The following is a 25887-nucleotide window of genomic DNA, read 5'->3' as shown; positions in this document are numbered from 1 at the left end:
CAAGGAGCCCGCTCCACGATGAACTTCCATTGGACGCCAATCTTACCAAAAAAAATCGCTCACGTCCTTTTCTTTTACGCTGTTCCATATGGAAGTTAACTCTTTGTCCGCTCTCTTGAAACGTTTCGCGTTGTCAGAGTAGATGATCTTGCACAGACCTCTTCTAGCTATAAATCTCCGGAGTGCTAAAAGTAATTTTTCCGTACTCATTTCGCTCACCAGCTCCAGATGTACGGCTCTAGTAACTGCGCAAGTCAGGAGACAGATATACGCTTTCTCTCTCACGTCATCTTCACTTCGGATATATAATGGGCCCGCAAAGTCCAACCCTGATGTTTCGAACGCTAGACTCCGTAATTCTGTCTCGAGGCAGGGGCGCAGTAACTTCCTTAGCTGATTTTGCTCTCCATTTTCTACATTTCAAGCACGCCGTAATTATTTTCTTTACTAATTGCCTGTTACGTATAATCCAATACTTTTCTCTAACTTGCGCTAAGGTATTAGCCGTTCCAGAGTGATGGACAATCTCATGCTCGCGGTCGACTATTAAACTGGAGAAGTAATGATCACACGGTAGAATTACAGGATGTTTCTCAGTGTAATCAAACTCTGAAAATTGGAGTCTACCGCCAACCCTAATTAAACCAGCTTCATCCAAGAATGGTTTGAGATTACGAATCGGTGAATTTCTTTTTAGCTCAGTTCCGGCCTTCAAGTCCTTTTGTTCTTCCTGAAAACTTTCAGTTTGAACTCGGCGAATCCAGAATTCTTCAGCGTTCCTTATTTCTTCGGCGTTCAGAGGGATTATCTCGTCCACTTTTACTAACGAATCTCTTTTTTGGTGTTTGCGCAAGTTTTGGAGAAACCTCAGTACCCATCCTGTTACTCTTAGGACTCTTGACAGTCTACTGCGTTGCTTAATATCCAACAGTGGTTCGGTAACTTGCTTTGCCTCGCACACCGTGAGAGCGACCTCTTCATACTTCCTTCTGGTTTCTTCTTCGACCTTTGAAATCTCATCTTCGCCTAATTTCTCTGGTTTGTAGTTCTTGTTACCCCAATTCTTTTCTTTGGCTACAAGCCAAGCAGGTCCATTCCACCAAATCTCACTGCCTTGTAGATCTTTTAAGGTTTTTCCTCTCGTTAACAAGTCCGCAGGATTCTGAGAACCTGGACAATGATTCCATGAGCCTGGTTCGGCTATCTCTTGTATTTCTTCTACTCTGTTTCCCACGAAAGGTTTCCATTTTCTGGGTGAACCTCTTATCCAGTGAATGACGATTTTCGAATCTGACCAAAAATGGATCTTTTCGTTGTTGATATTCATACACTTACTAACTCTGTTTGTCAGTCGGGCTCCTACTAGAGCTCCCATTAGCTCCAGCCTGGGTAAATTTATCCTCTTTAGCGGTGCAACGCAGGATTTTGAAGTTACAAGACGACTTGATACCTTTCCGTTACTTAATGTGGCTCTTAAATAAACGACCGCTCCAAAGGCGGCTTCACTAGCATCTGAAAAACAGTGTAGTTGCATCTCTACCACAGATATGTCTTCCTCATTGAAAAAACAGAGTCGGGGTGTTGATATAAGTCGTAAATCGGGTAGCTCTGAGCACCATGAGTTCCAAATTTTGGCAAGATCCTGAGGTAACTCGTCGTCCCAAGATCTCTGTTTATCCAGCCACAGCCTTTGGAAAAGCGTCTTCGCTCTGATTGAGAATGGCGTTATTAACCCCAAGGGATCAAATATCCGAGCGGACAGCTGCAAAACGCATCTTTTCGTACTGTCCAACTGTTGTACAAGGGGTAGCAAGGCCTCTACTTCAAAGGAGAAGTTGTCTGTTTCTTCATTCCAGGTCATTCCTAGAACCTTAGATGACAACGAAGCGCTAGGTAAAATCAGGGTTTCTTGATTTTCGCTCGACGTCAATGACTCGTTGAACTTTTTCTTTTCGATACGCTCTCGTAGACCCTTGTCATTAGTATGCCATTTACATAGATCAAAATGTCCCCTTTTAAGGATCTCCTTCGCTTCCTTAACTCTGTCATAGGCCAATAGAGCGTTATCAGCTCCCGAGACAAAATCATCGACGTATCGATCTTCCTTTAGTATCTTACACGTTTCCGGAAATTCATTTCTAAATTGTTCTAGATGTTTATTTAGAACGGCCGCTAGGTGGTATGGACTGCTGTTAACTCCAAATAAAACTTTGGTGAATCTAAATATTATGTATTTTTGATTTGGGTCTTCGGTGTTTTCAATCCACAGAAATCTTACAGCGTTTCTGTCTCTTTCGTGTAAGTCGATCTGAAGGAAGGCTTGCTTAATATCGGCGACAATTGCTACTTTCTTTGTTCGAAATTTCACGAGGATTTCAAAGATGTCAGGATTGAGGTTTGGACCGGACATCAAACAGTCGTTTAGCGAATTCTCATTCTTCTTATGGCTCGACGCGTCAAACACAAGACGTACTTTTGTGGTCGCTCTTTCTTCTCTTATAACCGGTTGATGAGGGAGATAATAGAGGGGGTCAATCTCATTTGTCTCTCTCGCGACCCTTTCGATAATTCCGCCCTCTTCGTATTCCTTTAAGGCCTTTTTGTACGCTTCAAATAAGTTGGGATCACGTTTGAATCTTCGAAATAGTCCGGCTAATCTCCACTTCGCCATATCGAAATTGTCCGCCAACTCTGGCATTTCTTCTTTCCACGGGAGGCTGACCTCCCACCTTCCTTTTTTGAATTGAACCGTCTTTTCGAAGAATTCCACGGCGTTCTCGTTCATTGGATCATGGCCACTTTCTTCGGTGTCTCTTATTCCTAGCGATTCTAATTCCCAAAAGCGCTTAAGACTATTTCCCGTTAGTTCTTCTTCTTCGTGGATCATCATAATGGAAACGGGGTCTATATTGACTTTCTCCGCGCAAACTTGCATGTTTCTTATTGTTGTCGGTCCCTGCACGACCCATCCAAATAGGGTGCTCATAGCGAAGAGAACGTCGTTTATTCTTTCGAACCTTCCCGTGTAAATCTTCCCACGCAAGTCTGAACCAATTAGTAACTGTATTTCTCCATTATTGTTGTCGCTTTGGCTTATATCTGCTAGTGGTAAGTTTTTTGATTCTAGGTTCCGTTTAATAGCTTCTCCAGGAACTCGAATTGTAGCCGAGCTGATTTCATCAGATTCCAACGCTTCGATAATGATTTCGGTCTCGTCTACTAGGCTTCTTAACTTTAACTCTACTTTGTTTGTTTTTAGCAGTGTCGGTTTTCTACTTCCGAATGTTTTAATTTGGAGACTCTCTACGCCTGTAGGTTTTAAACCGAGCTTCCGCGCTGTATCTTTCTTTATAAAGGTTCGCTGGCTGCCATTATCCATCAAACATCTGATAAGTTCATTCCCGTTCGGTCCTCTTGCCAGAACTGTAGCGGTTTGGAGAAGTATTTTTTCTTTCGTAGTAGGGTACGAACTTACTGTCCCTACGGATACTTCTTTAACTGTAGTGGCGGTGTTTGTTTTCTCGAACTCGATTTTCTCCCTTCGTCCCTTCTCTTTCTCTTCACACATGGCTGTATGGTGGCGCTTTTGACAGTGGTTACATTTGATCTTAAATCTTAGCCTGCAGAATCGAGAGGAATGTTCCCCTACTAAGCATCGAAAACAACGGTTTTTCTTCTTTAGGATTTCCAACTTCTGCTCTAGTGAAACGTCTTTACATTCTTCCGGCTTATGGGGTTCTTTCTCGCAAAATATACAATTTTCCTTTTGGCCTTCTACACCTGCCATTAAAGCGGATGTCGTGGTGGCTTTTTTGTACTGTTGATTCCTCGATAACTCTCTACTATAGCCTTGATCTTTGCCACTACTGCCGTGGTTGAACGCTCCGTCTTTTCTTCCGCCTTTATTTGTCAACCTTAAAATGCGCTCCCTTCCTTCCAAGTCTCTTTTTATATATTCCATTAATTCCGCTAACTTCCATTTTCCATTCGCTGACGCGCTCTTATTGAATCCTAGCGCTATGTCTTGTGGAATTCTCTTAATTAGCATTGGACACAAAAGTGACGCGCATGCCTCTGGGTCTTGACCTAACGACTCCAAACTACGTAGCTCTACTTGACATGTATTGTATAAATTCCTCAGGCCTACCACGTCTGATGAGCTTTCAACGGACTTTAATTTTAATAGATTTTCAGTGTGGGCATCTATCTGAATTTCTACTTTTCCGTACGTCTCTTTTAATAGCTGGATAGCGATATCATAGTTCCGATCTGATATTTGTAGCCCTTTAATGATGGCTTCCGCGTCTCCTCTAAGGAGTGATGCTAGGTAGTAAAACTTGTTTGCCTTGTCGGGTACGTCCTCGTTGTCGTGTATAGTTGCTTTGTAGTGGTTCCAAAACTTGGACCACTCTGTTGCGTCGCCGTAAAATTTCTTTAATTCCAATGTGGGAAGTTTTACCTTTAACGCGCGATTTCTCGCTGTTCTATAGGAACCGTATAAACTCGCTGAATCCTTTTCATTTTCTATCGCACTTTCGGCTCTTGTCTTCCATGATATGATTTCGTTTCTGAAGGTTTCAACTTCTCTATACTCTGCAGCTAGGTCGTCCAATGAAATTGCCTCCTCTATTTCTGAGTCCAAGTCTCTTAAGGCGTTTTCTTTTGGCTCCAATTGCCTTACGTTGACTCTCAGTGTTTCCAAATCCATTGGATCGGATTTAAGCGCGCTTTCCATTTCAGACAATATTTCTCCGATAAAGCCTCTGTATACTTCTCTCTTATTCTTTGCTCTTTGGACATCCCCGATGCCTCCTCTGCTTGCCATCCTGATTGATTACCTTACTCTATTTTAATCCGACTTTCCCTAAAATTACTCTAATCTAAAGGTCCCGGGTTTCAGCACCATGAAATAGCTTCTACTTTTACTCTGTGATTGAGACGCGATAGATTTAGGAAACGGATCTTAATTTAATCAGAACAATTGATTTTAATGAGCGCAACAGGGAGACTACATCCAAATATACAGAATGTCCGTTACAGCCAAAAATTTGTAAAGGTTTTGTTCGTTCTAAAAAACTTAAATCTAAGCCTTTTTCTTTCTCAAAGCACGAGACTCGTGCTCGCTCTTTCTTTTAATTTACGAGACGCGAGCTCGAGCTATTCAACAAAACAATATATATATATATATATATACTAACGTTTAAACAATATTTCTTTACAAGAGTAGCGGAGGTGTTTCTAACTACGCTGTACAGCCAAAGGTAGCGGAGAGAGGATTTTCAGCCCCCTGGAGTGGCGGATTTCTAACTCTTTGGGGCATATAGTTCATTCCTTCCCACATATACTTTTACTCTAAGGTTCGTCTTTCTCAATAAAGATTGAAGTGAGATCGGAATAGCTCGTAGCACGCGTCGCGATAGACTGCATCGCCATCTATTTTTAATCAAAGAACTAAAAGCTACCTATGTGAGATAATTCAGCTGGCGAGAGTGCGTTTGAGGCTGCTACATATACAAGTTGTGGACACCTAGCTACACTTCTTTTAGTAGAGATATCTTGCTCTGCTTAACATAACATCCTTAGTTTTTTTAATCCATGGTTGCAATATTTGAATGGTTATTTATTCGTCTATTGTTTATAATAAGTTTTGTAAAATTGAGATACACATTTTGCCGGTCAAAACGGCCATTTCGAAGGTCGAGATGGTCATTTGGGCACCACCGATTCACAGAACGATCGGTTTATTTAATATGAACTCAATTTAAAGGTTCCACAATTTCATTTCAATCTCATTTACTAATTTTAATTAAAAATCCATCACCACTTCGAAACGTGCAGTAGGGGGAACTTATAAGAGTGTAGTTTGTAACATAAGTCTATTGCAATATTTGAATGGTTATTTATTCGTCTATTGTTTATAATAAGTTTTGTAAATTTGAGATACACATTTTGCCGGTCAAAACGGCCATTTCGAAGGTCGAGATGGTCATTTGGGCACCACCGAATCACAGAACGATCGGTTTATTTAATATGAACTCAATTTAAAGGTTCCACAATTTAATTTCAATCTCATTTACTAATTTTAATTAAAAATCTATCACCACTTCGAAACGTGCAGTAGGGGGAACTTATAAGAGTATAGTTTGTAACATAAGTCTATAATATTGTTCCATACGTTTGTCACTTTGGGGAATATTTAACTGAGAGCTAGTAACGAAGTGACGTCATTACAAGAAGAAAATCTCCCCCTAGCGAGGCGCTGTCAAGGCTACGTGTGACGCGTTAGCGAGCGGACGCAAAACTGCGACGAAGCCCGTAATGCAGTTTGTCTTGTGAATAGCTCTCAGTAAAAATTTTGCATGTGAAGAATAAGAAGTGTCACACTATGTAACAATATTATACACTTATGTTTGTACACACTAAAGCTACGTCTACACACCTACAAGTTTCCAATACACATTTTCTAGCTCGGGCTTAAGCCGTGTAATCCTGGTGACAGACAAATTTCTAGTGAACACAAAATAGCAACATTGCTAATCTTTCGGAAAAATAAAATGTTTTTAACTTTTTATCGATATAAAATGTCTAATAACAGTAAACATACTACAAAACATAAATAGTGTTACATTGCTAATCAGTTTAAACTAGTCTAGAGGTTTAATTTTACTTTTAGATTCGAAAAAATGAGGCGAAAATGCCGCTTTATTTAAATAGACAAAATTAATATTAGACTAATCATGGAATGAAAACTTTTTTAATTTTTTTTGAAAAATACCGAAAACTATCCGGAACATTTTCCGACAACAAATTTCATACCGATAGTTGGTAAAAATTAATTGTTTCGTGATTGCTTTTCCCAAAACCTATCTTCATGAGGTGTTGATTGAGAGATACTATTCGCGTCCAGGCTTCGAAAACATCGAATTTTAATCATTGCTCCTTTCTCGGTTATTATAAGAAAATAGAGAAATTAAGCCTCATAACGTGTACACTTTCTCTTTTTAAAGCAACTGGTAGCTCGACGTGAAGTAGCTCTTTTTCAATAGATGTCGCTAGCGTCGAAATTAAAAGACAGACTTACTTATAGGTACCCCTCGCGTTGATTGGATCGTTAGCAAATTGGTCAATAAAATAAATTACAGCAATTATAAAAAATATTTTTACACGGGGTATATAATCCAGGTTAAAGTCCACTAAATAGAGTATAAGCTGGCTAACTAAATACTCTACAATGGCTCTCTGACGACGTTATCATTTGGATTTTTTGAATTTTAGCTTCCTTTACCATAAATAGATGGCGCCACGGTCTCCAGTAAAGTCGCGTTTTTCGAAGAATCGGATAGATTGCCGGGAGTAGTGGCGTACTCCTGTAATCCCAAGCGTCTGGGAGGACGAGTTTGTGGATGGCCGTGTGAGATCGACCACCATTCCCCCAACGGGTGGTCGGAATACTTCCGCCACGAGTATCCCCACTAGAATTCTTTAATTACCGTAGTTTAGGAAATCAGTAAATTACACGGTAATTTACCGCGTAAATTAGCGTAATTTTCTTTTTTTTAAAGTTTTTTTTACGATTAAAACAAGGAATACAATGAAGAAACGCGTTTACCGGGCTTCACCGTTTGTTGCTCAAAATATTTCAGAATAGCTAGGTCTATGTGAAAAGTTCAAGGTAGAAACTTTCCTCCCAGTTTTGCACTGTCTGATCTCTGAACTGACATAACGAACAGAGGGTGATTCAAGGATTGAAAATATATTTTCCTTTTTCTGTCAACTTAAAACAATTAGTTCTGATGAGCTGGACAAAAAGTGTGAGAATCTAGCTACTGTATATCACAACGACCTTGAGTATGATGATCTACTGAATGCATACATCTCAAAGCACTATATTAGTCCTGATGAAAATTGTGCAACTCTCCTTGAAGTATACGAAAAACGTACACCTGACAACATTAAATCTTTATTTCTGAATGTGGAAATTGCACTAAGAATCTTTTTGCGCATGATGGTAACAAATTGCACAGGGAACGTTCGTTGTCTAGGTGGAAACTCACAAATAATTATCTTCGAAGCACCAAGGGACTGCAACGTTTAAACTGCCTGTCACTCACTTGCATGGAAAATGACATTCTTAAGAACATTGATTTCAATCCAATTATAAGTGAATTCTGTACAAAGAAAATTCGCAAACGATTGTGAGCGTCAGCCATTTTGAATTATCACTACAAAGTTTTTTAAACTTAAAAGTTAAAAAAACAATATAAAATATTTTATATTTCATTTAATTGACGGTATTGACCTAATTATGTTAGTATAAAATGTAAAAAATTACCATACTTGTTTTATTGTAAAGAAATCGTTTCTATGAACACGCGGTTTTGTAAAAAATATATTGGTCAATGGCTTTTAGTATAGTCTAAAATATTTTGTTTCATCCTTGCTTTACGCCTCAAGGTACCCTATGGGTAGTATCGTAGTAAGGGGCCCCAAATTTGTTTTGCCCAAGGGCGCCCAAAGCTGTAAAGACGGCCCTGATAAGAAGCATGACGATTTCCCAAGACGGTTTTGAGCTGTATATCAATCTCCCGCATACTCTATTTTCTCGTGCGCGAATTGTGGCCCCGCAAAACTGAACTTGTCTATTTCTTGAGGAGTGACAGCGTGGACAGCTTGACCGACGGCTCAGACCGTTTTTTAAATAAATATCAATAATGAGCATCACTCAATCTGTCAGAGCTGTCAAGCAGCTTGTCAGAGCTTCAAGTAAGTTGTCAGAGCTGTCAAGCAAGTTGTCAGAGCTGTCAAGCAGGTTGTCAGAGCCGTCAAGCAGGTTGTCAGAGCTGTCAAGCAAGTTGTCAGAAATGTCAAACAGGTTGTCAGAACCGTCAAGCAAGTGGTCTGAGCTGTCAAACAAGTTGTCAGATATGTCAATCAGTTGTCACTCGTCAAGAAAATAAGTACAAGATGAGAGGGGTGGAAATTCGCTCTCTTCTCGGTCTTTAAGATACGTCTCTACATAACAGTAGTAGTACTTCAGAATCAGTTTTTAATCAAATTTAAGTTTTGAAAAAAAAGTAAATCCTTAATCGAAAAACAGTCTAATAAATTAAACCTGATAGCAGAAAGTGAAATTCGTTGAACTACCAAAAACATGGAACTTTATAGATAATATAAACCTCCTACCCTAAAATCGAAATAACTGTTGTCCATAGCGTTTACCCACTTCTTGCCGGAACTCCGAAAACATTTGTTCCATAGTTACCATGGTAACCAACTATTGATAAGATCACAGTCAAGTTTGATGAAGCGCTGAATTCGAATCAAGGGCGTGGAGTTGTATATTATGTTTGCCTTAAAGGAGGAGTGCGATCTTTATTAAATGGCAATTTTGACCTTGAAAGGTTGATATTGACATTGAAAATGGTGATCTTGGCTTTGAAAATATGTACTTAAAAGATAAACTAAAATCTTATAATAAGAAAATAGCTGCTATAAACAAGGCGATTGTACACCTACTGGAAAATTCCATAACTTACAAAAATATTCGTCCATGAGATATACCAGGTAGTACCTACCACTTCCATAAGAAGTAATGAAAATTTTAAAACTTAACTACCTCGATCTTAAAAAAAGATACGTTTACTAGATTTTGTCCCGGAACAGCCAGTGGTTGAGAAGGCTGAAGCCAGAAACTTGCCACACTTTGAGAACAGCCCAAGTAGGCTTAAATAAAGCCTAGGAGCCTGGGCAGAGGCGCATTATACCACTTGTGGCGCTTAGGCGCAACGCCATTTTAGGGTCGATTTGCATCCCCTCGAGACCTTACATGAAATGCTACAGTGTTACGTTTTGCAACCCCCATCGGGAGCCCTAGACTACTGGGAATGGTTTTAGAGAAATTAAATGCCCAAATGTACTGGCATGATTAAACAGAGGGAACTTCTACAACGTTACAATAATTTTGAGGGAACTTCAACCGATCAAACGACGCTACAATTTTTTTATTGAGAGCCGTTAAGTAGTAATTGACGTTTCACGGGTGCAAAACTATGAATTTGAACAAGGTTCCGGACAGGGCCGGATTAACCCCAATATCTGCCCTAAGCAATTTCAGAATTTTGGTGCCCCCCCCCCCTCATTAGGTAGTAGACGCTGGACTCAGGAAAACAAAATTCTTATTTGGAATCTTGGATAATACTAATACAGATGCATTTCTATTTTATTTTTATTTTACTCCGTAACTTAATTTTTTAACGTGTATGAGATACATTTTGTAGGATAAATTTTTATATTTTTTAAATTAAATTTTATGGTAAATACGCCACTGAAATAAGGCGACGCGTCTACAGCTAGCTGACATCGGCAATTCACCAAAACGACTACCTCTATAAATATATTGGATAACGCCAAACTGGTGGCGGGAACAAAATGGTAACACGAAATGTTTTGACTATACTAAAGTATAATAGATGATGCCAGACTACCATTATTTCAAAATGTTTTCCGAGTTAATATTTACTGAACTGTGAGTTTTAATAAATAATAATTTTACCAAAATACTTGACTTTAGTATATTTAGAATAGTCAAAACATTTCATGTAGCCTTTTGTTCCCGCCACCAGGCCTGCGTATTCAATATATTTATGGAGGTAATCGTTTTGGCGAATTTCCGATGTCAGTAGACGCTTCAAAGGAGTATATTATTATAAATATTATATATTTATACTGATATAGTTATTTTTTATTTAGTTTTAGTTCCATTGTATCATTATCACATTTTTTAGTTTTTCCTAATGAATAAAATTTCGATGGTGCCCCTAATTTCTATATTTCTTGATGCCCTGAGCAATTGCTTTTTTTGCCCAATGGTTAATCCAGGGCTGGTTCCGGATCTACTAGACTAAGCAAAACTTGAGCAGTTGAACAAGATTTTCAATTTTGTGACGCCATGGTCTTTCAAGGTATGTCCAACAAAATAAAAATTGAATTGGATATATAGGGTGGCTCCAAATTGTTTTAGGGCCAAATTATGAGTGTGGTGTCGAATATCGTGTACTTTCCTCTATGATCCACTAGTATCAAGAAAATTGAATATTGAAAAACGATTTTTATGTTTTATTAAAATCTAAACATTTTAGATAACATTTTATAAAACATAAATTGAACGGACTCACTAGCAACTATTAGATATACGCAGAACGCGAGACTAAAGGCAGATTCGAGTTCATTTCGGACAAAAGTGAAATGTACATCAACGGATGAAATTTTTCTATAAGCCGCGTAACGTACCACAGAAAAGATAAAACTATAGGGGTGAGTCCCCCAAAATGTTTTAATTTTATGCATGAACCGACATATTTATATTTTCCATTGATTATGTAAGAGGTTTTAGGGTTTTAACAAATCAAACTTGGTCCAATTAGTTGTTATATTAGTACAAAAAAGGCGATTCAGGAATGGGTAACACTTTACTACGGGTATCATTGAGTAATGCTCTAAGTTTACATATTGGCTTTCACGTAAAAAAGGGTTCGTCAACCAAACGTCCCCAAACAGTTTTTGGCTCCCCAATAAGAGCGACGGTACGCCTCTGAGAACTTCGCAGGGTTAAACTGGTAAATTTTAACGATACATTTGGGTAAAGTGTTATTTGTAATAATCTTTGTACCAAAGTTTCGAATCATTGAAGAACTTTTGCACACGATTCTTTTCATTGTCTTGACGTGATAAGGTCACAACGAGTACCCTGGTCTCCTTCTACTACGCGCGAATAATAAACAGTGTTTAAACGATTCGGAACCAAACATCCGTCGTTCAACAATAACTTATTACGAGAAAAAAAAAACATTGTTTGACTATCGCGGAAATCATAAACGCGAAATTTCTGGTTTCACGGTTTGCGGGTCTACTTTGTCGTCTTGAACTTTGGCTTCTTTGACACTTTCATTAGGTTGTTGAGGCGCCGGTTGAATAAATTTATCAACGTTGCCTTTCTTATTCTTTAAATAGAGTAAAACCCACGTGCTCAACTCGGCGATTGGGTTTTCGACTAGAACGTGAAGAGTGAAGGCTGCCATCGACGATAGGCAAAGCACACCGAAGAAGTAGTAGATCTGCGAATGTTCCAAAAATAATCAATCAATTAACAGTTTGTAACGGTATCGTTTGGAAAACCTATTCTGTCCAAGAACGGAAACTGAGAACTAATATTGAGATCGGACGAAATCTAAGAAATTCTATCTCAGGGTTCATACAACTACTAACATACTGATTTATTTATTTTTCAAGGTTTTCCCACTGGTGTTTCCCCGATTTTTCTAGGTTTTCCTATTGATATTTGCCTGATTTTTCCAGGATTTCCTACTGGTATTTTTCCGATTTTTCCAGGTTTCCCCACTGATATTTTCCCGATTTTTTCCAGGTTTTCCCACTGATATTTCCCCGATTTTTCAAGGTTTTTCCACTGGTGTTTCCCAGAATTTTCCAATCAAAACTAAAACTTGATCTTATTATGTCTCAAACATGTTAACTGGTGTAACTCTCCAATCTTTCCATGAAGAGATATAGTGTTACTCATTTAAAGATTAACATTTAAAATTGGACAGAAAATAAATGATAAAGTCAAATCTTTAATTATAAAACCTATTGATGTAAATATGTACTCATATGCGCAAACTTTCTGAACTCTCACCAACTTGATTTCCCTGATTTTCACTAAAAATGGGAATTTACTGATATTTCTGTCGACAATATAATTCCCTGATATTTACAGGTTTTCCAAGTCTGTAAGAGCCCTAGACGATGTATATACTTGAAATACTATCGCCATCTTTCGGGGAATATAACAACCTTTATTATACAACATAGGCCGAAATTATTTAGGTATACGGGCTACACTACTGCAAACTTCTACTATAGATGGCCAAAGGGTGATTGGAATTGCCCCAAACTGCTTTGGGTCAAGTAAATAGTTTCCACCTAATATAGCGTTAAACTCTGCTAGAATTAAAAGCACTATCAGCAAAATTAAATGTCCAATCAAGCTTAATATCAGAGACTAATTTCAGTTCTTAGAATCGATACTAGATGACGTTCTAATAGTTAGTGTAGGGAACTGTTGCTGTTGGCTCGCGTGGCATGAAGGGCTTGCCACCACCCTCCTAAGCATTGTAATCCAGCCACCTGAATTAATGGCCTTAAAAGGTGGTGTCTTGGGTATTAGCTTAGCTGATTATTATTATTATTATTAATTGAGGTTGATGATCATGCTAAGCTGCCAACTAGCCTAGAAGATATACTCGTAAGTTCTCAGTAACCATAAATACCTTCGTGATAGAAGACGATTGGTACGTATCTATTATTTGCATCAGGAGACATGACTAGGAGTTGACAGCGGTTTCCGCAGTGAATGGACCCCGGCGTCGTTAACACAAAAACACGTTTTTCCCAATAATTCCCGCTTTCTACCCACCCCATGAATTTTCTCTCTGGCATTTTCTTTTTTTTCTCGGCCGTCGCGTAGATACTATACTATCAACATTGCGCCCTCTAGGATAAAAAAAACCCTTCTCGCGGGCTCACGCTGAGGCGGCTCTACAACCCAGTCAGAACTGGTTTTTTCTTCAGCGGTAGTTCCCACAATCCTCGCTAGAGAGCGTCACTAAAATATTTCATCTCGGGTTCGTCTCCGAGACTGGAGATACCACGGTTTGGGGGTAAAAGTTAGAGAAGGGAAAGACGCGTGTTTCGTTGACAGCGCGCGTTGGGAAAAGCGCCCGGCTGTGAACTCCTAGTCATGTCTCCTGTTTGCATTAATGATTAATTGTGATAAAAGTAAATGATGAATTTACCATAGTTGAATGATTGTAGTCGATGGGTCCTCTTCGTGATGCCACGTACCCATAGACGAAGAAATATTGGAGCAAGTAAGTGAGGTACGATATGCGACAAAAAGGTTTGTAGGCCGAAAAGGACAATAGATAGTTGACGATGCCTCCTCGTCCGTAATAGCAGGCTAGGCAGATCCAGCCGAGGCAAGCGCCCCACACAGTTCGGTACAGCGAGGCGTAGATGACGGCTTCGGCTTCCCCGTACGGCGTGCCCATGTTCCATTCGTGAGTCCCGTACACTGTGGCCAGTCCACTCACGGTCGCGGTCAGCCAACCAACTATGGCTGTCCACTAAATCGCGTCAACAACAAAGTCTATTAGAAACTTAAGAAGATTTCGTTATAGCAGAGGTAAATGAATGGACATAGGAGAATGCTATCAGTTAGAATAGGGTTAAAAAACCGGAATAATAATTTAAGAAGTGCCACCTAGGAGCAACAAACACAAGGAGAACGCAGCTAGCCTTTAAACACGCTAACGCAGTGTTGAGTACAAATTTCATTGGACGAAACTTAACGCTGAGCGTTTAACGGGCGGGGGGGGAGACAATTTCCGAAAGCGTCTAACCAATGAAAAATGTACGCAAAAAAATGCACGACTTTTGACGGGTTGTGTTCTCCTGGTGTGGGGAGATTTAAACCAGCCAAAAATGCTGGAAAAAACCCAGAATATGATTGGTGGCTCCCGCTACCACGAAACACAGAATGGGACAAGCTATTAATCGTAATCCAGATCTTCGAACACGGGTGTGAACTTTTAAAGGTCCCTGTGGTTGGTGTTACTCAGCGCGGCAGCTCACGGTGTCACTCTAACGTGGACAAAATATTTGATTTCAGTGTCATCCCAGTTGATCCCACTGATATCAGCTATAGTGCTGCTCGAAATTCACGAAAGAAAATCGGAATATTTGGGAAGTTTAAAAAAATACACAAAAATTTCACTATACTAGCTTAGACTAGTCCATTGTATCTTAAGATTGAAAATTATGGAATGAGAACCTTTTACATAAGATCGTTCGAAGTGATCTAACGATAAGACTACTCATCGCGAAGAAATTCTAAAACTACCAATAGTTTCCCGAAACTTGAAACATTCAATCTAATAAAATTTCAAGCTATTTTCGTTTACATTTGATTACTTAATTATTAAAATAAGCAACTCCAGCTCGTGACCAAAGTCAAAAACGTTGTTTGCTTTGACAAAGACATTCTGGTCGAAAGCCAAGTTACTTAATTATTAAAGAGCCATAAAATCGGTTGAATGAATCGAACCGAATTTAAGTTAACTCCGCCCCTTACACGTGACTCAGATATATCTTCCCATTTCCAAAAACACGTTATTCTCTAGCTTCATCCTCAAAATGAAAATGATTCTGTGATACTTAATATTTTAATAAACATGGTCTTTGATTTGACATCCCGTGACACCCCAATGAATATTTATTAGGATAAGCATAAGAAAAATTAATGGAAATACGATCTAATAGGTATCTAATGTACGAGAAAATCTTACGAGTGGCATTTTGTATTTTGGGTAGTTCGCGAGGATCGTTCCAGTCAATAGTCCAATCACGTAGACAGACACGTGCACGTGGGTCGCGGTGTAAGCGAGCCTCATATATTCATTGCCAAAGCTGAAATGGACAAAAGAAGATATATTATTATCAAAAATCCAAATAATATTTTGATTTTAAAATAATTGACGAATATATACAACAATGATAATCAAAGACTATTCACGCGAGCCAAAAAAAAATCAAAAATTTATATGGTTAATATATTCCAAGAAATTCTCCAAACATTTATCTACCACTAGAAAATATGTAGATTTGTAATAATAACGTCGTGTATAACACCAGAAGTTATCGTTGTGTAATATCAAAAGTAAATTTACTTTTGATAATATCAGAATAGGCCATTACCAATCGCATCAAGGCTCAAAATGTATCTATTATTTTGCTTAAAGATGTACAATCTAAATTTACACTGCGTAGGGAAATTAACCTATTGATATTCCACACTATATTTTTTAAATCAACGGGAGCTTGCGTAGTAACATTTTAATAATAAAACCAGCAGAATTAGTAAGATAAGTAGATTAATACTTATCTCGTAAGATGTTATAATATATACTTTTGGTAATACTGATATTTATATATTGTGTGAAAATTATCAGGTTTAAATATTTGGATTTAAGCCTTCGGTATAAAGATTTCCGTTCTTCAAAACTTAAACAACACGCAATGAGATTTAGCATGCCCAACCCGTTGTGGAAAGTTTCTTTCCAGTGACAAGGAGTAACTCGGTTTGCGAGCTGCGTTTGGCAAGCATTGGTTTTCAAAAATGGTAGATAGTGTCAATTACCTCTTAAACGATATATTTGGTAATAAATAATAATTAAAAACATACTTGTAATCTGTTAATAAAAGAGTTCCAAGAATAATTGTTGGTGGAAACTGGAACAAGTAAGTTACCAGTCCGGTTGACAATATCGACAAAAATGCTAAAAGTACCAAGAACAACTTTCCGTAAACTTCTCGTCTGTACAAAAAATGTTATTAAAATTTCGTTCCTCTTGCTATTCCAAATGCTCTGAAACATACTTTCTGAATAGCCACAGATACAGAAGTCCAAATAGGAAACATTGGAAATCCACTGGTATATACCACGTATGCAGCAAACACTAAATAGAATAAAAATGTTCTTATATGAATTACAATTGGTATCTTCAAACTTCAGCAATAAAATAATTAACTCTGATAGAAATAAACTATAAGTAATAACGCGGGTACCTCAACTTGGTAAGAATTCTGGCTTTTTTTTGGCCGAATGTTCACATTCTACCTCTCGTTTTCAACAAAAAGCAAGAATTCTTACTGACTTGAAGCACCCGTCGTATACTGGACGTACATTGCAATTTCCCTTCGCTGTTTGACAACTCAAGTCACTTCATCGTCAACGACATAAGCTAAGGCAATGTTTTGAAAATAAATCTTAAGCAGTAGATACTGCTGACTTACCATGTCATCCATTTTAAGAAAGTTGTTGACTAGCAGAATGTTAGCCCACCAGTTCTGTCGACAATTGTTAGAGATGTTCTCCATGTAACTTTTCCAGAATGGGCCGGATCCCAACAGCGGAAGGAGCATAGCAATGCCAATGGTAACAAGAAGGCATGGTAATATTCTAAAAAAAAACATCAGGTCGTTAATATATGCTAGTGTACATAATACTTTACCATACGTTACTTACCTAATAATCCTACAAAATATTATCAACATTGGATTAGCTTTTATATTTCTAAACTTCCTCAACATACAGAAGGCCATCACTGCACCCCTGAAAATGTAACAGCACTCTTTAGCAAAAAATAGACTCAATATACTAAAGGTTAACCTTGTAACTTCATTACGACCATTTAAAAGGGGAATAAAATATCTTTGGTCATCTTCCTAATGTTCATCTAGGAGCAATAAACACAGCACCCCACGCAAGGAGAACGCAACCGGTCAATAGTCGCGCATTTTCTCGCGTACAGTTTCCATTGGTTAGACGCTTTAGCACCTGCTGCCGTCGGAAGGGGAAAGTTTTGAAATTATCTTCCCCCTTTCCGTTAGACGCTCAGAGTAAAGGCTCATCCATTAAAATTTGTACACAACCCCGGGTTAGCGTGTTTAAAGGCTAGGTGCGTTCTCAAGGTGTTCGAAACGAATTTACAAGTGGTGCCCTTCCTTTGCGAGGGTCATACCCGATGAAAATGAAAGAGTCAACGGAGAGATACGTGTTGCTTCCTGGTTCAAAAAAGATATCCTTCCGGAAGTTATCCAAATTTAGGGGATTTCCTGTTAAAAGCAACAGAAATGTTAGAAAACTGATCAGTGCACGAGGTTCAATAAAAAGGTCTAACAAAGACTAATATTTCTGCGGAGATACTTGGGCGAGCAACCTTTTCTGCAATATCCTTTGGTAAATATGGTATCATCATATTTAGTTAAAATTATTACCATATTTAAAAAAAAATAAGATGAGCCAGGTTTGGTATGGAACCAATTTTTGCGTCTAATTCCTTTCACAATTTTCACGTCTGATAATTAACATCTAAGATTCTGACAGTTTCTCAAAAATACTCGTGTCTCAAAACGTAACGCGGCTGACAATTTTGCAAATTTACGAATCTGACCCTTTTGTAAACATTTTATCAATCTGAAGATTTTTCAATACAAACACATAAAAGCTATATTCAGAAAGACGTGAAAATTGGGAAATAGCCGAAGACGAAAGCCGGAGGAAGAAATAAAATTTAGAAGTCAGAGCTTTACAAACCCGCCGAAAGTCGAAATGGAAAAGATAATTGGTAAAGATGGGGGAGTTCGGCGTTCCAATTCGATCTAGTTCAGTTTGATATTTCGACCTAAGGCGGAAAATCACGTGGCATTTTTAGCCAATAGCGAAAAGGTACTGACGTCTTGTAGATCATCCGATATCCTGAGAGCATTCGCTTGTTGAACGACGTGCTATTTTTCAACAATAAAACATTTCGCAGCATCCATTTTTATTGGTAAACAAGGCAATCTCGCTGAGCTTCGTTGGTGAACTCTCTCTTGCGAACGAAGATTTTTTTGCACAAGGTGAAAGTGTAAAGCTCAAGTCGAAGGTCAGCGCAGAGGGCGGAATGCCTTACCCGCATTCCCCTTCGCCTTCTACCTCGCAAACGTCTCGGGGAACCAAGCTTTACTCTGACACTAGAGATTATCCGAACAGAAAAACTTACGGAGTAGAGACTTCTCGCTCATGAAATAACAATGTCCGAGAATAACCCAACTCATGGAGAGAAAGCGCATGCCGTTCAAGAAGTCCAACTGGGCAGCGCCTCTCTTGTTGTTCACGGCTTTGAGGAAGTTGCGTTTCACCGAGAACACTTCTATCAGTCCAACTTCTGGAAAACAAACCCACTTATGAATATCATTTACATAATTGAGATTTTATTTGATTCTACAATAACGTGTTAAAGAAAACTTAGAAATCACCAACTACCTTCATACATCAATTAATAAAAATGCGTAATACCAAGAATGAATTTATTTACACTTAGGAGCATCATGGTCTAATTTTTCCGCTTCAGGGCGCGCGGAGGAAAGTACTTTTTAAGGCAGGGGCGGCTTAAGGGCCGGGCAACCCGGGCAACTGCCCGGGGCGCCGTTTTGAGAGGGGCGCCAAAATTGAGTTGTGCGCCTTTTTAGTTTACACCAAGAATTGGATTTGTTTATAAAATTTTTAAAGAAAGCATAACATAATTTGAAAATCTTGAGCTAATTAGAAATACAAACCGTTTTCCCAACCAAAATGTCCAACATCGTCGATTATCGTTTTTTTTGCGACTATTTATTTTAAAATAGTAAATAAACCATAAAATTACGGTCCATAGTTCTGACGGATAAAGCATTTTCCTGGGATTTTCATTATAAACCAGGGTATATAATATGAAGAAGAAAAAGTGGTTGGGCGATACTACAAGAATAGAAGTGTGTCAGAATTTTTAGCCCGGTGTACCTAGCAACAGGGGGCATACCACCGGAGGCCTATCATCATAGTGCCCTACGCCAGCGTCCCCAAGCCCGGACAGGTGACAAATCCAGCATGGGTAGTAGCGTGGGGCTATCCAGTAAGAATTTGCCTGTACACCGATTACGTAATCATTAATGAGTTCAGATGATTACGATGAGTACAGAATGATTACGATGAATACAGAATGATTATGACGAGAAGATAATGATTACGATGAGTACACAGGCAACCCAAAACTTTAAAATTGTTACAGATGAGTAATTGAGTACAGGATAATTCCAATGAATAAGCGTGATTACAGATGATTACGCACTTTACAGATGATTACACGTGATTACAGATGAGTACGCGTTATTTCATAATGATTACGGTGATTACAGATAAGTACGAAGATTACAAATGATAACGGGATTAAAAATAAGTACAAAAGATTACAGAAAAATACGTAATCATTACAGTTAGGGTGTATACCGATTACGGGAAGTCGATAGCCCCTAGGGTAGTAGTACCCTACTACTTATGGTCGGACCTTTGACGCAAGCCACTCAACCCAGCAGAAGGTGCAGCAATGGGTGGACCAATTCTCACTTCGCACACAGCCGTGCGAGTAAGAGTGGATGCTATAGCAACTCCTTCCGACACCCTACCTACGTAGGTAAAGAGTCATACCCTTTGTAGAGAGCTCCTAAAGGGGAACGACGGGACACAGAGGTCCACATAACCCGGCACAGCTGGCCACGGAGATCGCGGTGTAACTCCATAAGGCCGGGAAACAGGACCAACGTGTCCTCACACGGAGGCCCGCCACCCCACAGCAGGCTACCCAATCCGCCGAGGCGGCTAGTTTACACGGACCCTCTCCATTAGCCTGAGTCGAAGCTCAGTTTCCGGCTAACCTGGCCGAAGTCGGAGGTGGACATAGGACCATTTGATCAGAGCTAACATCTCCCAGTGCGCCACCGCCCTTATGGGTTACAAGAGCCGGACCCCGACTCCCCGGTAAACCCACCAGTTATTGCACACCTAACCAATTTAGGGCCACAAGAATAGAAGGAAGCCCAAAGTAATACAGTACTTCTATGTACTTGCTTGCTATTTCGTTGTCCGTTTATCCAGCTTTATGATAAATAAACTAGCAGGCCATTTTCAAGAATTCTATTGGTTTCTTAGACTATTATGAACCTGCATTTAATATTCTAAAATGTATTTAAATCGTTTTCGATGGCTAGTTCTTAAGCAGTCTATCTGTACGATTTAATCTGTCTTGTGTCCGTGGTTACCGTTAGTCTCTTCTATTTTACGCGCACGCGCAGAAAGCCATTTATTACTTTCAGTTAAATAGTTTTTGTTAGATAGATATTAATTAGAGTCACGTTGAATTGAATTAAGATGTCCGAGAAATATAAGCATTCTGGTTCTTTTTATAAAAAAAAGTAAATTAAGAGAAGCCGTTAAAGCAGAAAAGCAAGCGACAGCATTTTAAAAGTTCATAAGTGTAGGCCTTAAAAAACCCGTAAAAAGTTTCTTAATTAAGTTGTTAAAGCAATTAATGTAATGAATAAAAGAATTAAGTTTACTAAGAACAAGCCGTGAGTTAAAAATAAAAATATCCAGGGATTATTTTTATCTTTAACTCACGGGTTCTTCGTAAACTTAATTCTTTTATTTCACATATTAACCGTGATACTATTCAGTATGGACATTATAATTAAAGTACTTAAGGTATACTAGTCTTGCCACCTTACCTAGTGTTTCAAGCTCCATGTAAAATGACCCTGTACCATAAAGAAGGTATTAAATACGTTTACACAAAGTATTTAGAAAGGGATTAAAGGGATTATTTCTTGTTAGGAAAACGGTAAATTTATAATTTATTTAGTCTCAAAATAAGAGGGGCGCCAAAAATCCCCCTTGCCCGGGTGAAAAATATTTCTTGAGCCGGCCCTGTTTTAAGGAGATACTTTACTGCAATATGATATTTTAGGGGGAAGGACCTTACTCTTCAAACATGAGGGGGATTGGCTGCCACGGTAACAAATCGCCTCAACATACTGATTCACCCGAAGTAGCAATAAAAACATTCTTGATAATACAATTTTTCGAAACAAATTGAAATCAATGCGATTATCAAGTGTCTGAATCGAGTTATGAAATTTAATTTCAACAATTAAAGTAAGTTTTCAAACAAACATAACTCTACTATACTGCAACAATATTAAAGATTTATGAAACTAACGAACTAACTAAACTAATATTAAAGTACTTATTTCACAATTTTTATCAAAAATTATTTTCAAATTAATTCATTTCCTTTGATTTAAAAAAAATTAAATACTTCATACTATTTTCGACGTTAACCTAAACTAGAAATAATAAATAATATATACCTTTTTTGTCCTCGGTGTTGGTTAAGAACGATCCAATGGTTCCAACCATGTTGATCAAAATGACCACACCAAATATTAAACTAAGGAAATAGAAAATACGTGATTCACAAAGCCTTTAGTTTTCAATTCGTCAGAATACTTTACATGACAACTAGTTGAATGGCGTCCAAAACCGGGGGTTCTTTGACGTCGCATGATGATACTTCACTGCTTATATTCAGTGGACCAACCGCTGAAAGAGGAAAAAACACGATCATTGGTTTAAGTTATATTACAGCTGAGGTTTCAATTTAGCTAAAATCAGGGGAAAATAATACCCTTTGAAATAAAATAGCAGTACTTTTTTTTATGTATCCTCACATTTTGAGAATAAATAATTATAATCAACTAGTCTAACGCCCAAGACAGCAGCATAGGCTAAAGTTACCTTGCGACCTTTAATGCCTTTAAAGCAAGTGGCGGTTCGACTTGAAGTAGCTCTTTTTGCAATAGATGTCGCCAGCGTCCCAATCAAACAGGCGATACTTATAGGTACCCCTCGCGTTGATTGGATCGTTTCCAAATTGGTGAATACCATAAATTACAGCAATTATAAACAATACGTTTACTTGGGATATATATTTTGGTTAAAGTCCACTAAATAGAGTATAAGCTGTCTAACTATAATGCTCTACAACGGCTCTCTGACGACGTTATCATTTGGATATTTTGAATTTTCGCTTCAGTTCCCATTAATAGATGGCACCACGCTCTCCAGTAAAGTCGCGTTTTTTCGAAGAATTGGATAGATTCATGGCCATCTCTAATAACAGAGGCGTTTTCATAATAGAGGTGGCAATGGTAGAGCCGCCACTTGCTTTAAATCCGGTGGTCCGGCTACAAAGCGTAGGAGGGTGGTGATAAGCCATACTGCTACGCGAGCTAACAGCTCACTATTACCGTTAACCTCAATAAGTATTTTTTGGAAAGGGAAAACTGAAGAACTCGAGGAAAGCCCCTTTAATCAGTGGGGAGATAACTTACAATAGGCCTTTCTATAAAGTAACATTGACCTTCTTGTTTTGATGTTGCTGCTGCGTCATTGGTGACGTATCGATGACGTTTTACTACGAAAAGTCCTGGACATAAGAGCAAATTTGACGAGGCACACGGTTTTTAAGCATAAACTGAACTGAACTTCTACGAATTGGGTGACGAAAGAGCTACATAAAAACAAGTTCAGCAAGCGTAACTTATTTTATAGAAACGCCTATTTCAACGCGGAAGGAATATAAATATTAACACTGCTGTTTCCTGAGGTCCTATTTTGAAGGGGGACGGGTCTCCTGAGACGGACATTTACTAATGAAGCATAAAACACTTACCAAATTTAACGACCTTTTCTAAATCGTCTTGGGAGCAATGACTGGGAATGCAAACTCCCCAGCGAAGAGACGCGTCATAAAAACCGAACAGCAAGCGAGAAATCTCGTTCATTAGCTGTTAGGAGGAACAAACATCAGTTTAATCTCTGGTGGCAACATTAAAATTTTGGTTGTCATATAGAAGAACGACCCGTATGCTTCGCTAAAAATCCATTTTACACGAACTTCAAAGCTTACAGGTACCAAGATAATCTAAAATGTGTAGAGGAAACTTGTAGATGAGTTTAGATTGCACAGAAAAAAGCATCACTCAATTAAGTTTCCCCGTTCACGTTTCCGATGGCTGTTTTAACCTGCCTAATGTCCACTTTTAAGCCTAATTTCTAAGAAAGCATTAAGGTCTTAACACAATGGAACAGTCTCAACCATTGAGTTGGGAATAAATAGAGGTACAACTAAATCTGGCTGGCGCCGAACCAAATTCGTTCCACAAGGAGACTTTTTCAACTTTATCGTTCTACCGTGGCGGCATCTGTCTCTAGTGGTGGCAACTATATTGCAATTGAATATTTTCACGAATCTGATGCGAAATTGAAATATATGATTTCTCGTAACAAACAAACCTTTGAAGTTGTTTACAAAAAAATTTATTCTGTCAACACGATCCTTTTTAACTCAAGTTACGATGAGTTAGCTAATAACTTTTTATTTTTAGCCATATAACTTTACAAAATATAGATGGCGCTACCGCCTAATTATAAAGATGAATTTCGTACAGTCATATCAGAACAGGTCCCGCGTAACCATGGCAACCGAAATCGTAATTGTAATTCTAGCAGTATTATTCCCAATTCAATGGTCTCAACAGCGATGCACACAGGCCCGTAGCCATAAACATTTCGTTAAGGGGGCAGTAGCTTTTTGTGAGGGGGCACATTTTTTCCGTTACCTAATTTCGAAAATTAACATAAGTGGCACCGTGAAATGTTTTTGGTGTTCAACAAAGAAACCCTTGCTTTCTGAAGCCGACCGTTCTACAACTTGTATTTTATTAAGAAATAGTTACCTTTAAATAAAGATCTAAACCTTAAACAAAGACAAGTGGTCGAAAAGGATAATTTCTACGAATAGAAGTTTAAAAAACTAATAAAGATGAAGGGCAGAGAATATTCTTTGATTTTGACTCCATCCAGATCATTGAGGCGAATCATTCTCATTAAATGTAGACTTAGTTAATTTTAACCACTTTGCACGAAATTTTTAATTAAAACTATCTAGATTTTAGTTCATAACGAACAATGGATTAAAAATACTACGGTTCAGTAAAGGGTCGTTAGATACAGCCACGTGTACTTCACAGTAAATAGTTCTTTTTATAAAGTAAGGTGGTCTTATTGTTTAAATGTCACACTTAAGTCACAGCCGAGATCCTGCTAGTCACTGCGCTTATAGTGATACGAAACTCTCACGAAAACGCGTCAAGAAAAACTCAGGCATCAACGCCGCCACTCGGCCGGGAGCAAACCCACTTTTCGCTTATGGCATCGCAATAGCATTATCCCAGACGTCGAGGGGCGCCACCGTCGGCAAAAAATAGAGGTTCACTGGGAGTATTAGGAGTTTCATATCTTTATAAGCGCAGGATCTCTGGTCACAGTCTCCAAGATTGCTTTAACAAGTTAACGAGCGCGCGCTACAGTCGCCAGAGGAATATAGCTTTTTCTAGCGCGCGTGCAAATCGCTCGTGCGAAGAATATACTAATAAAATTAAAACCTCGTGTTTCCCATATTGGATCACAAATTTCCATGGCTAAAATAACGCAAGTTTCAATTTGTTTTAAATTGTTGAATAAAATCAGAAAATCGGGGGACGAAACACTGGCGTTAAAAGCCATCTGACCAAACCTTAACACTTATTTTGAATGGCAGTTGGTCCAAAATGATTCGGAACAACATGGTTTCGAACCATAGCGTGACCGTGGCTAAAGAGACAGTGTATTTGTGGCTGTCGCGTGTCCGATTCTGCTTACTTCTGTTTTGAAGGTGGCATTGAGCGAACTGAATACATTTTCGAACACTTTGACGTGGCGGGGCTTGGGTGGCAGTGGTGGCCGGATGCTGATCAAACAATATTGGCCTTTAATGCGATTGTGAGAGTTGAACGAATTGGATGGTTCCTGAATATCCAAACACTGATCGTACTCGCCGATCGCACTGGCCGTCCCCTGCAAAATTCCACCTTCGGGTCTGCCGATGGAATCCAACACTAAAACAAAGGAAATATCCACATCAACAACAAATTTCAACTTGATCAATCCAAAAAAGCGAGGCATTACAATGCAATTGTTTAAGCGAAGCTACTGAGTAGTGCCTCAACTTTGTGTTGTTAATAATAGCTAATTTTCAACACTATTTTTAACCAATTGGTGTTTCTATAAAATAAATCAATAAAAAAATTAAATGTATAAAATGTTTTTTCCCGCGTCACGAGCTTAAGCTTTTTAGTGCTTTATTGGCACGCGCGTTTCGCACGTGGACTTCAAATACCAAAATCTTTATCGACTCGAGCGCGCGTTGTCTATCTTCAATAACTTTAGCTAGCGACGTAGAAAAAACCTTTACACGTGACCTAACGTATTTTATAGAAACACCTATTAATGATAAACTGTTTACACGCCCCTAA

The 25887-nt window shown here is 38.6% G+C and overlaps 2 protein-coding genes across 2 annotated transcripts; both read right to left on the bottom strand.

Annotated features, from left to right (window-relative positions):
- Positions 1-292: 292 nt before the first annotated feature.
- LOC149959862 (uncharacterized) lies at positions 293-4825 on the bottom strand. The gene has a single exon (XM_090167403.1). The coding sequence runs from the start codon at positions 4823-4825 to the stop codon at positions 293-295; it is 4533 nt and encodes a 1510-aa protein (XP_090023529.1).
- Positions 4826-11347: 6522 nt separating this feature from the next.
- LOC149959861 (nose resistant to fluoxetine protein 6-like) lies at positions 11348-25628 on the bottom strand. The gene is made up of 14 exons (XM_090165186.1): positions 25541-25628; positions 25235-25470; positions 23205-23319; positions 21985-22072; positions 21841-21920; positions 18660-18824; positions 17637-17730; positions 17141-17227; positions 16909-17074; positions 16492-16571; positions 16298-16429; positions 15402-15522; positions 13851-14180; positions 11348-12113 (listed from the first exon to the last, which is right to left on the bottom strand). The coding sequence occupies exons 3-14, from the start codon at positions 23314-23316 to the stop codon at positions 11868-11870; spliced, it is 1701 nt and encodes a 566-aa protein (XP_090021312.1). The 5' UTR covers positions 23317-23319; positions 25235-25470; positions 25541-25628; the 3' UTR covers positions 11348-11867.
- Between the last annotated feature and the right edge of the window lie 259 nt (positions 25629-25887).

This window comes from Leiobunum rupestre, chromosome 2, assembly GCF_980474605.1.
Source record: "Leiobunum rupestre chromosome 2, qqLeiRupe1.1.hap1, whole genome shotgun sequence".
Lineage (NCBI taxonomy): Eukaryota > Metazoa > Arthropoda > Arachnida > Opiliones > Sclerosomatidae > Leiobunum > Leiobunum rupestre.
This window is presented reverse-complemented; position numbering and strand designations above follow the sequence as displayed.